This window comes from Artemia sp. Qi Xiang Cuo, chromosome 2 (assembly GCF_049724085.1).
Source record: "Artemia sp. Qi Xiang Cuo chromosome 2, ASM4972408v1, whole genome shotgun sequence".
Taxonomy (NCBI): domain Eukaryota; kingdom Metazoa; phylum Arthropoda; class Branchiopoda; order Anostraca; family Artemiidae; genus Artemia; species Artemia sp. Qi Xiang Cuo.
The window spans coordinates 60,002,332-60,016,705 of NC_142795.1; the positions used below are offsets into that span (position 1 = coordinate 60,002,332).

Here is a 14,374-nt window from a genome sequence, read left to right on the forward strand (position 1 = left end):
TTCCTACTTTTGTTTAAAAAAAAAAGTTCTTAGTTCTCAGTGAACTGAACCCAGAGCCTCTCTTTTAAAACATGCCTGGACATTTTCAATGGAAATGTGTTTTGTAAGTGACTAAGTATAATATAGGGGACCTTTATAAATATGGTGTATGTTTTGCCCTTTAAATATCTCTGAGAAGATTTTTGGGCTTCTGGCACTGTTTCTGTTTTTCAGGAAAACAGAAACGTAAAAAAACAGATGAAGAACAACAGAACAGAAACAGGCCCGTCAAAAATAGGTGACCTGTTTCTACTTTCTTTCCTGTTTTTTGGAAAAACAGAAAACAGCTGTTTTTATAAGAAAAAACTGTTTTATTTTCGTTTATCTTCCTCTTTTTTATGATGTTGCACCCTGTCATCTATACTGGGTGAGTTATATGCTGTAATCCCCAAGCTTGCATAAAGAAACCACCTTGAAACCATCCCAGATCCACTAATTCATCTTATTTTTAAACTACATGCGCATACAATACTACCCCGACTGCACAGGTGATTCTAAAACCTATTAGAGGACCTGGGTATAGCACAATTTCGTTTTTGCCACCTCAAGATGTTCAACAACAGAGTATGAAATAAAAGGAACAAACTTTTCTTTCAAATACAAAAGCACAACAGCTTTGAATGAAATGGAAAACAAACTGAAGTTCAAACTTTGAACTTGTCACTTAGAAAATTTCTTGTTTCGAGTGTTCGATCAGTTGTTCTTGCCTATTGGATTGCTTGCGCTATCCAAGCTAAAATACGAATTTCTTTGGTTTTTGGGGTGAGGACTGTTTACCTCCGGAAAGGGGTTTTCGACCATGGCTATTTCAATGGTGTACGTTTTTTCTCGATACAATGCCATTTTCGGGGGGTTTCGGGCTTTTTTTCGAAAATAAGGGAAATTTTTTTTATGCTAAGATTAACATTGAAGTTTAATGGTGTTAATAATTAACATTGCTGAATCAGCATCAAATATTTTATGACTGTATATTTTTGAGGACTGTATGCATCCGGTTAGGGGTTTTTAACCATGGCTATTTCAATGGTGTACGTTTTTTCTCGATACAATGCCATTTTCGGGGGGTTTCGGGCTTTTTTTCGAAAATAAGGGAAATTTTTTTTATGCTAAGTTTAACATTGAAGTTTAATGGAGGTAATAATTAACATTGCTGAATCAGCATCAAATATTTTATGAATGTATATTTTTGAGGACTGTATGCATCCGGTTAGGGGTTTTTAACCATGGCTATTTCAATGGTGCACTTTTTTCGAGCCAATGCCATTTTCGGGAGGTTTCGGGCTTTTTTTCGAAAACAACGGAAATTTTTTTTTGTGCTAAGATTAACATTAGAGTTTAATGGAGGTAATAATTAACTTGCTGAATCAGCATCAAATATATATATATATTTTTTTTTTTGCATAGAATAGTTTTTCTACAAATAGTTTTTTTTCAGTTACTATAGGCCAAGATTTGCTCATTACTAGGTTGCAGCTACTGATGCATCCATGGTGTCTAAAATTCGTTGAATACAAACGCTAATAATTCACTTGAGCCACCTTTTCTACTGACTTGTACTATAAAGCCATTTCCACTTCTTTGCAAACTGCCCAACCTTACTTATTTATTCTAAGATCTAAGGTAACAGTAGTGCAAGCTTCTGGCTCTGTTTTGACCAGCTTTAAAGTTAATATTGGAGGCTCTCATCCTCCGAAGGATGTCTTGTAGTTAGACTAAAGCTTCTTCTTAGCTGAAAAAGCATTAGTTACAAGACCTTGCCATCACATGCACTATCTTCATCCAACTTATCAGGGTCATCCATATCAGATGTGATATTGGCAATATCCTCATTTATGGCATCGAGTAGATCATCTTTGACTGCTTCAGTCTCATACTCTCTACTTGAGCCTTTTTCCAGTTCATCATCATTGTTATCAGATTCACATTCAACAATTTGCTCTACATCAGTTTCTCCCCAGAACTTGAGAGCATTGGTTACACAGAGGTGAAGGAGGTGACCAAAGAATGAAGACCTTTTGACCCCCCCCCCCCCCCCCCCAAGGTAGCAAGCTTTAACAATAGCGTAAACACAAACACTTGGTTAAACGAAAAAAACAAACAGAAAACAGGAAAAAAAACCAGAAACGGAAACAGACAAAAATAGATGTCCTGTGTCTGTTTTTTTTTTTTTTTTTTTTTTTTTTTTTTTTTTTTTTTTTACAGAAACAGGTTGGACAAAAACAGAAATAGAAGTGAAAACAGAAACAGTGCCGATGCTTAAACTGGACTTGTTAGGTATTACAGAAACTCATATCCCATGGGTTGGAAACATGAAATTATGTGATGTAGATTTTATTTGCTCAGACAAGAAGGATGGGGTGCATAGGAAAGAATTAGGGTTTATGATGAATAAGGAAGCTTCTAAGTCTTGCTTAGGTTGGGAAGGTATTAATAATAGAATTCTAGTAGCTCATTTTACGATTAAAAAGTGCAAGGTATCAGTCATAGTAGTTTATACCCCTGTAAAACAGACTGATGGAGATCGTTGTGACTCAGATGAATTTTTCCTACAGTTACAGAAAACAGGCATGATCCTAAGTAGGAATTTGGTATTTAATGCCGATATTGGTGGGAATAGAAAAAGGTGGTACCATAGCTTAGGTAAATTTGGTTTAGGGAAGGGAAATAGCAACGGCTGTAGACTGTTGTAATTTTGTAGGTGTAACACTCTAGTTATAATCAGTACAGTATTTGGTCATAAAATGGCCTTTGAGTTAACATGGCACTCATTTTATTGTAAGAGGGCCAACCTTATTGATTAGGTTGACTGGTAGGATCGGTACAAGATGCTAGGGTATATAGGAGTGCCATTATTGATGTTAAAAGTAAAGATTGCCTTCTAGTAGTGTCTAGAGTTAATTTAAAGCTAAAATACAGGAAGGGTAACTGCCTTCCTGAATCCTATGACGTTGGTAGATTCCAGGATGAGAATTTGACTGAAACTTTCCAGGAGCAGTTGGATAGCAAACTACAGAGTCTAAAATTCTATAATGCAGAAAATGGATCGGGTAATTTTAGGAGTGTTTTGTGAAGTAGCAGATGGTGTCTTAGGGAGTAAAGTTAAACACGCGGCTAGGAGTATTAGTGAAAACGCTTTAAGTTTGGTAGAAGAAAGGAGGTGTTTATACATGAAGGATCTGAGCGGCGATCATAAGATTAGTGGGAATGTAAGGAAAGTACAGAACGCATTAAAATATAAATTAAGGAGGTATGAAGTTGAGGCCATGGATAAAATTGCCAAAAATCTGGAATATGCAATCAGACGGCATAACAGTAAAATATTGTATAGATATGTTAAAAAAATAATAATAATGATAATATTTATTTATAATCCAAAAAATACAATGGAAAAAGTTTGGAGTAAACAAAAAGAAAAAAAAACAATAACCATAAACATACGATTCTATAATACAACATAAATAAATGAACTCAATTCAAAAAATGACCGAAGAGGGTCAAAAACACCAATCATTTGCTGAGTTTTAAAACACAGATCTGCAGATATTTATTTCAGTCGAGAGGGTGCATCAACAATGTCAAATTTAGAAACGATTCTATGGTTCCGATACCACCGAGGCAAACGCAGCAGATATTTACAGTATTTAAAATATCCTGAGCGTATTTTCTTCGTATCCTTTTTGCGAAGTAGGAAAGCAAAACCAGAAACATAAAAACAGCAGCGGCGCAAAAACTAGAATAAAGACAGTTATAAAGTCCTTTTCGGTTATACCGACCACGACTGGGTGAAATTTATCTTTAACCAGTTCGCATACTTTTCAGCACGCTGGACGTAATAGCGGAGCTAGTAGTCGAAAGTGACGTGTAAAAAGATAGACCTAACCATTTAATACTTGCCGAACATGTTATAGTTGAAGAACTCAAGCAAAGAGGCGAGGCTGGTGGAGAACTCCCAAAACACAAAAACTCATATTTGGCAGCATTATCTGAAAGGTACTGCGGACAGTGCAGCTGAAAGCAGGTCGAAGTTTGCAGTTAGACTTTGTTTTGTTTGGCTCATCAGCATAAGCAACGTGACTAATGCCTAAACTAGCCTTGTAAAAAACTGACGATTTCAGACGTCGGAGACACGAAGCTAAAGCACACTTAAATATACTCGGAGATAACACGGCACCTTGCCTAACGCCTTTTTTTAACAGGAATATGTTCCCCTACTGTACCCTTCCACTTCATCCTAACTGAAGAATTAGCATACCAATACTTAAGCACGGAAACAACAGAAAGATTAAAGCCAGACGCTGCTAGAGAAAACAAAACATTTGAATGAATTACATCGTCAAAAGCACTAGATATATCAACGGTCAAACAATGCAGGGGCTTTTTTTTTAGCAACAGCTTGTTTCATTAGCCGACCCACAATATGGTGAGCTTGACCGCAGCCCATACCTTTTCTAAAACCAACCTGGAAGGGCGTAAAATCGCACTTGGAGTTCATGGCCGATAGCAGCACATATTCAAATAGCTTACTAACAAAACAAGACACAGTGATAGGAAGCAATGGGACAAGCAATGTAATTAGAGCAAGCAATGGGGTCCTTACCCCTCTTAACAATGGAAGAAATACAACCGGACAAAAAACTATCTGGCACAATGGACTGTGCCAAGCACATCTGAAACAATAACTGAAAATGCTTCAGTAGCTCAAGAAAATCATAAGCACAAAACTTGAAGCAAAGACCATCACTGTCGAGAGACTCAGACTTATTCACTTGCTTAAGAGCTCGGAGTATAACACCAGGTTCCACCGATAGCACTTGAGATTGGTTGATACGAATTGGAAGGATTGAATTGACAAGCTTTGTAAAATGATTTTGGAGACTATCATTAAATGAAAGCAAAATATTTTTATAATGGGAAACGAAATCGCATAGCCGAAGAGAGGAATTAATTGGAGGTGAACACGTTTACACTGTTTATAACACGATCCCTGGATTTCTTGTCGCAGGGACCATCCCAGGCATTTAGTCTCGCTCTGCGCAGGGGATACTTGTGCTCCCGCTTGGTTTTCTGCTTTATTTGATGGACTGAACCAGAAGGAGGACGATCACAGGCTATCCACATGCGGAGCCGGAACTTAGCTTTTTGTTTAGCCATCTTCACTTTAGGATCAGCCTTCCATAAGGGATTGCGAGTACCTGTTCGCACGCGCTCAGAGGGGACAGCTTTTTTAACGGCAGACTTGAGGCAGAACACTACTTGCTGATAATACGAGTTGATATTTATCCGTGTTGAAGTTGTATATACAGATGTTTGCAATAAGTGGAATGGTACTTTAATAGATGATAATAACTGGGACAATGTCAATGCATTAAGAGGAACATTGGTATTTTTCCAATTTATTTTTGAGAACCACTTATGAGAGTTTTGGCGCACAGATCGTGCCATAAGGCAAGATAGTTGGCATGTGATTGGTAACAGTGGCGGATCCAGGGGGCGCCCCCCCCCTAGCGTCGTCCAAAGTAGTGTAATTTACTTAATTAACTCAATTTTACTTTAATTAAAATTGCTCCTAACGAAAGTCTATTGTTTTAACATATTTTGCCTCCCCCCCCCAAAAAAAATTTTTTTTTCGGACCAACCTATTTTGCACCCCCCCCTAAAAAATCCTGGATCCGCCCCTGATTGGTAAATGGTCGTCGTTGATTTTAGAGTCGTCCACATGAATGGCTGATGAAAGTAAAGTTGAATCTGACACAATTATATGATCAAGGTTGGAAGTACGACCACCACGATGGTGAATATAAGTAAATAAAAGATCTTTATCAGCCAGATGGAATCCTCCGGGCAGTGAATCGAGACAAATTTCAGATCGGTCAGAATTAGATAATAAGTCAGTATTCATGTCGCCCGCGAGAACCCATTTATTATTTTGTTTGCAAGGTCGCTAAGTAGTGTTCGTAGGCGAGTACAGGCTTGTGAAAAACGAAACACTGACTGCACGGTTTTTCTATTACAGGGGAAATAAATGTTTCTAAATGCAGTGTCACCGCATTTTATCGCTAAGACGTTAGCATCACTTTGCAGTAATATTGGCTGAGTGTTGTGTCTAATGGCCAGACCTCCTGATGGTCTACCATGGGTTTTCTGGGCGGCTTTTAAGAAGGTAAAATGGGTCCGAAAACGCTTTAGGCTATCAACATTCACTTTAGAGAGAAGGTGCTCCTGTAAAAACAAATTATCATTGTCAAGCAGCTCGTTAATTAGTAGATCCTTGTCTTTCGCACCATTAATATTAAAGGACACAAAACTAAACTGAGTTTGAGCATTCATTTATTAGCGTCATAGAGAGCCGATCGGAGAATTTTGCATTTCAGACTGAAACTTACGTCTTCCATGGTAAAATTCGCAAATTTTGGCGAGGCTGGGCAAGGATTTTCCTTAAGATTTACGTGAGGGCCAGAACATCTGGAACACTTGGGATGTGCTGGTGAGCAGGGATAAGCTCCAATCAGGGGATCAGTACTTTGACAGCGAAAGCATCGACGCGGAATCCATTGAAAGGGCTTAGCGCGGAAAATTTCGTATTCAATGTGGATTCCCGACTCCAGGATCGCGTTCGGAGCTGCTTTGTCGATAAACTCGAGACGAAAAGTGTGTGAATGCCCGACTTGATTAGCACTGATAAGTCCGCCCACTGAGGCCTCTAAATCAGCTCTTGAGTAGTTATCGGGTATTTCATGGACATCTGCTAGAGGCTTTTTATCCATCACTTTGGTTTCAACGTTTAGAATGGAGCTAGTAACAGCTGCGGCCAGCATGTCGGCTGAGCCCTCATCACATGTCATCACAAACCAGTTTTTGCTTTGTGGCTTGGATTTCAGAGTCACGATCCCGTTGTGACCATCAAGTGTTTCGAGCTTCTTCATGCGTAGGATAGGGTCACTGAGCTCCGGGGGTGGGTTCCTTACAATGACAGCGTATGACGGTTTTTCCGTATTTGGAGCAGGAGATCCAAGCTTAAGACTGTCCACAGTAACCTTAGACGCAATACCATGCAACTGTTAAAGACAAGAGTCCACCTTGGCACTGAGGGTACTGAAGGCATCGACAGGGATCCTTGGCACTTCGCTGGGACATTTGATAACAAAGTCCGGAACCTTTTTGTTCTGGGAATCGTACTTTACAAGCGAAGAAATAATGTCCTCCCATGTTTATCCCAGTTAAAGATAGGAACAAGACCTCAATTATAGATGCGGAAAGAGTTAAAAAAAAGATCGCCAAAACATTTTGAGAATGTTTTAAACCGTGATATAGAAAAGAATGAAATATTTTGTGACATTTTCAAGGTAAAGGAAGATTTTTTTTTTTTTCGCGGGGAGGAGCTAGAGCTAACATGTACATAAGGCCACAGGTGTTGATAGTGTGATAAATGAGTTTTTCAAGTAAGGGGGTTGTAAAATTAGAGCTAAATTACTGAATATTTCGAAAAAGGTATTTTGAAAAATAGGAAGTGCCTAGTGATTTTAGAAAAATCTAATTAAACCCCTTTATAAGAATGATGACAATTCCTTTGTATGAAGATACTTTTTAGACTTAGAGATGCTCTAAATAAAGCCATACTTACGGATCATTTTGATGGACAGGAACACTGCAAAGACTATTTGAGGGCATGGAATTAATTGGAAAGTAAAACACTCCTAGACTTAGACTATGCTGATGATTTAAGTATCCTAGATGAAAATCTTAGCAAAAAATTCGATTTTTTGGTGGTTTTGAGAGTTTAGATTGCAAGAAAGTCACTTACACTAGGAATAAATGAATGTAAAAAGGTGATGAATGTAAAAAGGGGATGTCCGGTAACGCAAAGATTGATCAAGTGGATAGCTTTAAATACCGGAATAATATTATTAATAAGGATGGTGGATGTAGTGAAGATGTTAGAAGTAGAGTAGTTACGCCCAGCGTCTTTTTTTTACAATTGAAAAAAAAAACTTGGAGAAACAAGATTAGAATAATAGAAGCTACAATTGATGACATTAGTCATGTACGGTTCTGAGATGTGGACGCTTTGGAAAACGGAGAAGGACATGTTAAACGTTTTCTAGAGGAATTGTCCACGGATGTTTTGAGTACCTAACTGACTATATTTCAAACAATAAGTTGTACGAAAAATGTGGCTATATTCCACTTCCTAGACCACAAAATCTTAAATCAATTGATTAAATTCAAGTAGACCATTCGTGTTGTCACCTTTGATACTTTGCCTCATACTTACCTTGATATATCTCTCTTTTTCAGGAATTGAACCAAATGCCAAATTTGTTGAGGGTTTAATAACTGGGTCTGGTCTTCTTCCAATGCCAAGATTTGCAACGAAAGACATGTGAGTAATATATTCATAATCGAAGAGGCTTTAATCCACTTTTTAGAAATAGCTTCTCGTGGCAAAACGGATAACTGGACGAATCCTCGACATCTTACTTTATTTCTACTATCTATGAGCTTTGAGTTTGCTAAGTTTTCGCCTTGTCCTTTTTTTCAGCTTTCGACAAGGCTTCAAACAATAGTCTTTATTTCCTCTAATTTGTTCTGATTCCTCTTTGTATTGAACATGAATTTTTTTTATTCCTAGTCTTACGCCAACTTTCAGTTATTTTAACCACCCCCTTTCTCTCTCTTTCTCTCCGTCCCCCTCTCTCTTTTTCTCCCTCTCGCTATCTCTCTTAATTTTTTTTCTGCCCCCCCCTCCTATCTCCCGAGAAAGAAAAGAGGAGAGACCACCATATGAAAATCTAGGTGACAGCGTGTTTTCATGGAATGAAGCTTAGATTTCAGTTTTGTCCTTCGTAGTTGACTGTAAACGTGACTATTCAACCTAAAATTCATGTTAAGACTAAAAAAAAAGAAAAAAAGTAAAATGAAAACAAGAAAAAGTTCAGTATAAAACTGCAAGAAATCAATACAGGAAGGGATATTATTTATTACAATGAAACCAGTGATACATCTAGGGTGATAATTCTGGCATAGATGTAAGGTTAAAACTCCAGCTCGGCAGGAAGGATGTACTTGCCAAGATATTGACGTTATGTACTCTGTAAATGACGATAAAATTAAAAGTCATAACCTTTACAGTTTATATCTATGTATATAGTTTAAAGCTCTCGCTTATATATATATATATATATATATATATATATATATATATATATATATATATATATATATATATATATATATATATATATATATATATATATATATATATATATATATATATATATATATATATATATATATATATATATGTATATATGTATAATGTTTGAGTGATTGAACTTTACGATATGTGTTTTCTTTCAGTTCCTAGGGCTTTGAAAAAAACATTTCAGCTTTTGTTATTGTCTCTCACAAAACCATTTCAGCTTTTGTTTTAATTTCAGTTACGATGTGATGAGGGAATGTTGGCATAAATCGCCAAAAGAGCGGCCAAGTTTTTCCGAGCTAAAAGAACATGTTGGTAATCTGTTGGACGAAACAACGAAGCAGGTAATTTAGCAATAATAACTATATGACACCAATATATACTATATGGCACCAAATATGGCTGATATGTCGTTTACATTTACTGTACTAAACTGATGTTATTGAAGAGTAGTCCTTAATTATTATCGATTATATTTTCTCTAATAATTGTCTAGTTTTACTTTTTCAGTAAAATTTATAATACATTCAGTAGCGTTAGTTTTCGGTTTCTTGTCCACGTTTTTGGTTCAATCTACGTTCTAATTTGGTTAAGATAGAATTTCTTGCTTTTGCTTTGATAGTTTGTGACTTTATCAAATAGGAAAGTTTCAAATGTTTTTCCCATGGAGTTTGGATATTCAGTATTTCAGAAGAGACAAACACTTATGGCTAGAAGTTAGAAAGTAACAAAGCAAGCAAATAATTTTTTCTGACGGCTAAAGCTTCAAGGGTGCTATTATTTGAAAAATAAGAGATTTATTTAAGAAAATTATTATATTTTTAATATAGCAGAAAAGTGCACATTTTGTATATTTTGGATTTTTTATGAAGGTGTGACGCTCCCTACCTGTCCCCGTGGGGACATCCTTGTCAAGGGGAATTTCTGTATTATTTTACCAATAGGCTTCCAGTATAGGGTAGGCTTGATACTTCACTTCAAAATAGGCTTCAACAATGTAAAATGTATCCTAGTTTACTTCTTGTCAAGCCTGTGCAAAAATATCTACTGCTGAGCTGAGCCACAGGATAAATTTTACAATAGACAAATTAAGTAACTTCCTAGGTATGTAACCCAAAAACCTGTCATGTTCTTTTTTGCCTTTTCGCGGCAAAAAATACTTTATTCTTAGTACAGATAGTTTTTTTTTAATCCTGCCTGCCCCCGCCCCCCCCCCCCCTCTCCGAAAAAGACTTGGAAAGGTTGTCATTAATGTTTTTTCTTATAGATGTACATAGATCTCAATCAAAGTTATATGAATATGAATCGAACTCAATTCCAAGACAGAGTCGATTATCTGACACAAATGGCGAACCCTGTTTATGTAAATTTTGACCCTCAGTTGATTTCAGATCATGAATATTTAAAAACCCCGTCCAAAGCAGTTCAGATTGGGGATGACGGTTATTTATCCCCAAAGCGAATTAATACTAATAGCGAAGGTAATAATATTCTCTCAGCTTTCTCAATTCTTAGTGCATATAATATTTTTACTGTGGACTATCTTTTGTACTGTCTGTGATTTGTCATGAATTGTCATTTATTGTCTGCAAGGTTACCAAAAAGACACTATTGGTGCTTTTTTGGCATTTTTTTTTTACCTTGGGTAACACCGGGATACTTTAGGATTAAAAAAAGACCAACTTTTGAAAAAAGGGCGCATTTCTTTTCTAATCATACTCTTGTCAATTTTCTTTGCTTTTCGTAAAAGGGTATTTTTACATATATTTAAATTTGATGGAACATATTCATAGGCTACTAAAAAACGTTAGTAAGCAGTTACAACTAGAGGTCTTGAATTTGAATTCCAGTCTAGTCAAGCCGCCAGTTGTATGAAGGAAGACTAACACTCCCTTTTTTATTCAATTTGACGTTTTGATCCAAAAAGTTGTGACAAACTTGGCTGCCAGTTTAGTCGCTAGACTTTGTAGCTAATTCCCATTTCTTATATACAGGATACAACAAACCCCTATTTTTTTAGTTTGTTTTGTTTACCAAAGAAAAAAAATGATTGATCTTGTACTAATAAATATGTTTATTTATTAGGAGTTGATAAAAGAAGTATGTATTTAAAACAAAATAATAATAATAATTACCTCCATTCAGGGCGCTCGACAGGATGGATTTGGACCGTGAATTGGCTTTTACAGTCTCTTGATCCTACATTGTTGATTTCTGTTGGGGGAGGGGATGGGGGCGCTAATTGGAAGTCAGGGTATACGCCTTCACTGTATAGAACCTTTCAAATCTCTGCCCATCGATTGTGGGAATCACTGTTACCATCCCTCGTGGTATCTTAGAGTGGACGTAAATCGAAATGGAATGCTGGAAATCCATGGAAATCACTTCTGTCTGTCATTACAAGAATTGTGCATTGATGCAATTTTTTCACTCATACAATTACTCCTTATATTTACTTCTGGGCCGTAGGGCATTAATCGATAATTGCTTTTCTTCCTTGTGGTACGAACCCTGCCATGGGAAAATCACAAAAAAAAGGAAAAAAAAAAAAAAAAAGAGATGAAATTTCTTTTTTACACATTTCAAAAACTTAACTATTGCTTTCAGTAATCATTTATAGCCGCGTTCGGGTGTATGTCTAGTTAAACTTTCATGTCTAGACACATGTATGTCCAAACAGTCAATATCAAGACAGCTTCTTTTCACGTGTAAAATTTGGTGTTTGGCTGCAAGAAGTTGCAGCTCAGCACCTAGTTCTTGAGTCTAGAACTCTGTGTCTATGATTTAAAACTCGATCAATCAGGAAGCATCTTTTGCACTTAATTTATCATTTGCAATTAAGAGTGGCGTTCACATGTACGACTTGCTGATCTTCCATGCTTAAGCATGTGCATGGCGAGAAATACATGACTAGGCATGGAAGTCTTGCTAGACTTGCATGTGAATGCTGTTTAAGATGCTATATGGATTTGAAATTAAGTACGGAACGAATTTTTCTTGTAACTTGGTTCTCTTGAGTCATAATCTTTTGTTCCATAAAATTCTTACAAAACTTTGCAAGGTAAATCACAATTTATGCTAAGGTTTGAAAGTATTTGATATGCTTATGTGACAACTGCGCTTATAGTTCTATTCTCAACTAATTAAATTCTGATTATTTTTATGAGCAGATTTCTTTTGTCACAATTTCAAGCCTCGTCTTTCCGTCGTACATTTACAAGTGCAAATTTTATTTAAAGCAAAATCTAATTGAACTGATTGCTTATTTTGACAGCCTTGACCTAACGGCAATTAATTGTTTCCTTTCATTTAATAGGCACACTAGTTCAAAACGCTCTCTACTTCATCATGGAAAAAATCTCTAGCGGCTAGTAAATTTCAGGTGAGGGTTTGTAAGCTAGGGGCTTATAGCGGTTAACACTAATTTAATTTCGTCACAAAACTATCGTATAGCTTCCTAACTAAGGAGTTTCTTTTCCAGTTATGTTTGATGTTTTACGCCCGAGTCTCATTATAGTCCCATTTGTGGATATAATATAAATTAGCATAACCACAGCATCAATTATGCAAGCTGTGCTTAATTTGGTAGTTTTTACAATGCTCAACTTTCAAGCTTAAAATTTACGATTGACTATCACAGCGAACACTTAAGGCATAATTATTTTAAATTCGGCTGCATGCAAGCTTGAACCCGACTGTAGCAACACACTGCTAGGGTCGACGCAAGGACCTTAGCAGTCAAGAAGCGTCATTAATCTGATACAGTGAAACAGAAGGTTTCCTGTATGTATAGTGAATCTCTTAAAAGATACAAAACCTTAGTATTTGTGTACAATGTAATAATTACAAAAATAAAGAAAAGTTTGGAAAATTGAGCTCTGGACTAATGCATTGAAAAGCCTCGCTTATACTAACTCTACATCTCTAACAATATTAACACATTTGTGTTTCAAGGTCTATTCACAGTTATAATTGTTGCTTACCTTTCTGCATGTGCTCAAAATGTCTGTTTATCAAAATTAACGTTGCAGTTCTTTTCAACTAACAAAACACTCAGTGCAGTAATCTACCATTAAAACTATAACCGAAACTTTGCATTTTTATAACGATATTATACGCAAAAATATTAGAATATTGTTCCTAAAAGAAAATAAGGTATAAAAGTCATAATTGGAACCAAAAACAGACTGAAGAAAAAGTATCGAAGAAGATGCTTGTTTTTATTTATATTAAGTATGTTTGAAATACATAACTTACAAGGGAAAGATGAACAAGAATATGTTATTGCCTCTAGTAAAAATAATTCCACATCTCAATGCTATTTTTCGTTCTGCTGATAAAAAAAAGAAGAAAAAACCAGATATTTTTTTTCAAAAATAAAATTCTGAATAATTTGGTCATTTTTTCAGGTTACATATCCGGTAACCCTTCATATGCCTCTGGATCTGAAGTTTTCATTTTTCCTGATTCCACTGCGGGTTACAGAAGGCTGTCAAAACTTGAAGAAGAGCCTAATCAAACGCAGCCTATGCTAGAAGACTCCGATTATCTTCAACCCATAAAGCTTACAACTAACACAGATTCTTGATTAATAATTCCAGAAAAGTAGACCAGCTCCAATAAATTCAAAATATATGTGTATTGCCATTATTTGAGTTACACTATATGATTATTATTTAGTGATTAATTTTATTAATTAGTTATTGTTATTTTTAAGTTGAAGTATAGACTTTTTAAGTCACAATCAGATGTGAACTGATGCTTTGAGTACTAATTATGTTTTATAGTAATAGTGCATAAAATGTTGTTTTTAAAATTCTTGCCCTATATTAAAAAAATATATGAGAACATTAAAGTCTGTATCTGTTTGAATAGTGTGTTCATCGGAGTCGAATCCCAGTTTGGTAATATGTCACTGAAAACCCCGAATTCGGTTTTTTACGACAATAAAGTGGCCGAATCAACGATTGCTGTACACAATACGAACCTAAAATATTTTTGTAGCCAAATTCCATTTGGCTAGTGAGCCCAAAATGTTTGGGGTGCTAGGGGCTTTTGAAGCTAGTGAATAAAAGAATTTGTTAAGCAGGATATTAAAAATTCTAAATTTTGCTGCTGCATTGCCAGAAATTAAGG

At 36.0% G+C, this 14,374-nt stretch overlaps 1 protein-coding gene across 1 annotated transcript in view; it reads left to right on the forward strand.

Annotated features, from left to right (window-relative positions):
- Pvr (PDGF- and VEGF-receptor related) overlaps window positions 1–14,103 on the forward strand; it is a 70,717-nt gene extending 56,614 nt beyond the window's left edge. Inside the window, exons 20-23 of the mRNA XM_089102308.1 lie at window positions 8,335–8,419; window positions 9,477–9,582; window positions 10,506–10,719; window positions 13,648–14,103. Of these exons, the coding sequence (XP_088958434.1) occupies window positions 8,335–8,419; window positions 9,477–9,582; window positions 10,506–10,719; window positions 13,648–13,826 (584 nt within the window). The 3' untranslated portion in view covers window positions 13,827–14,103. The remainder of the gene's footprint in view (window positions 1–8,334; window positions 8,420–9,476; window positions 9,583–10,505; window positions 10,720–13,647) is intronic.
- The last annotated feature ends 271 nt before the right edge of the window (window positions 14,104–14,374 follow it).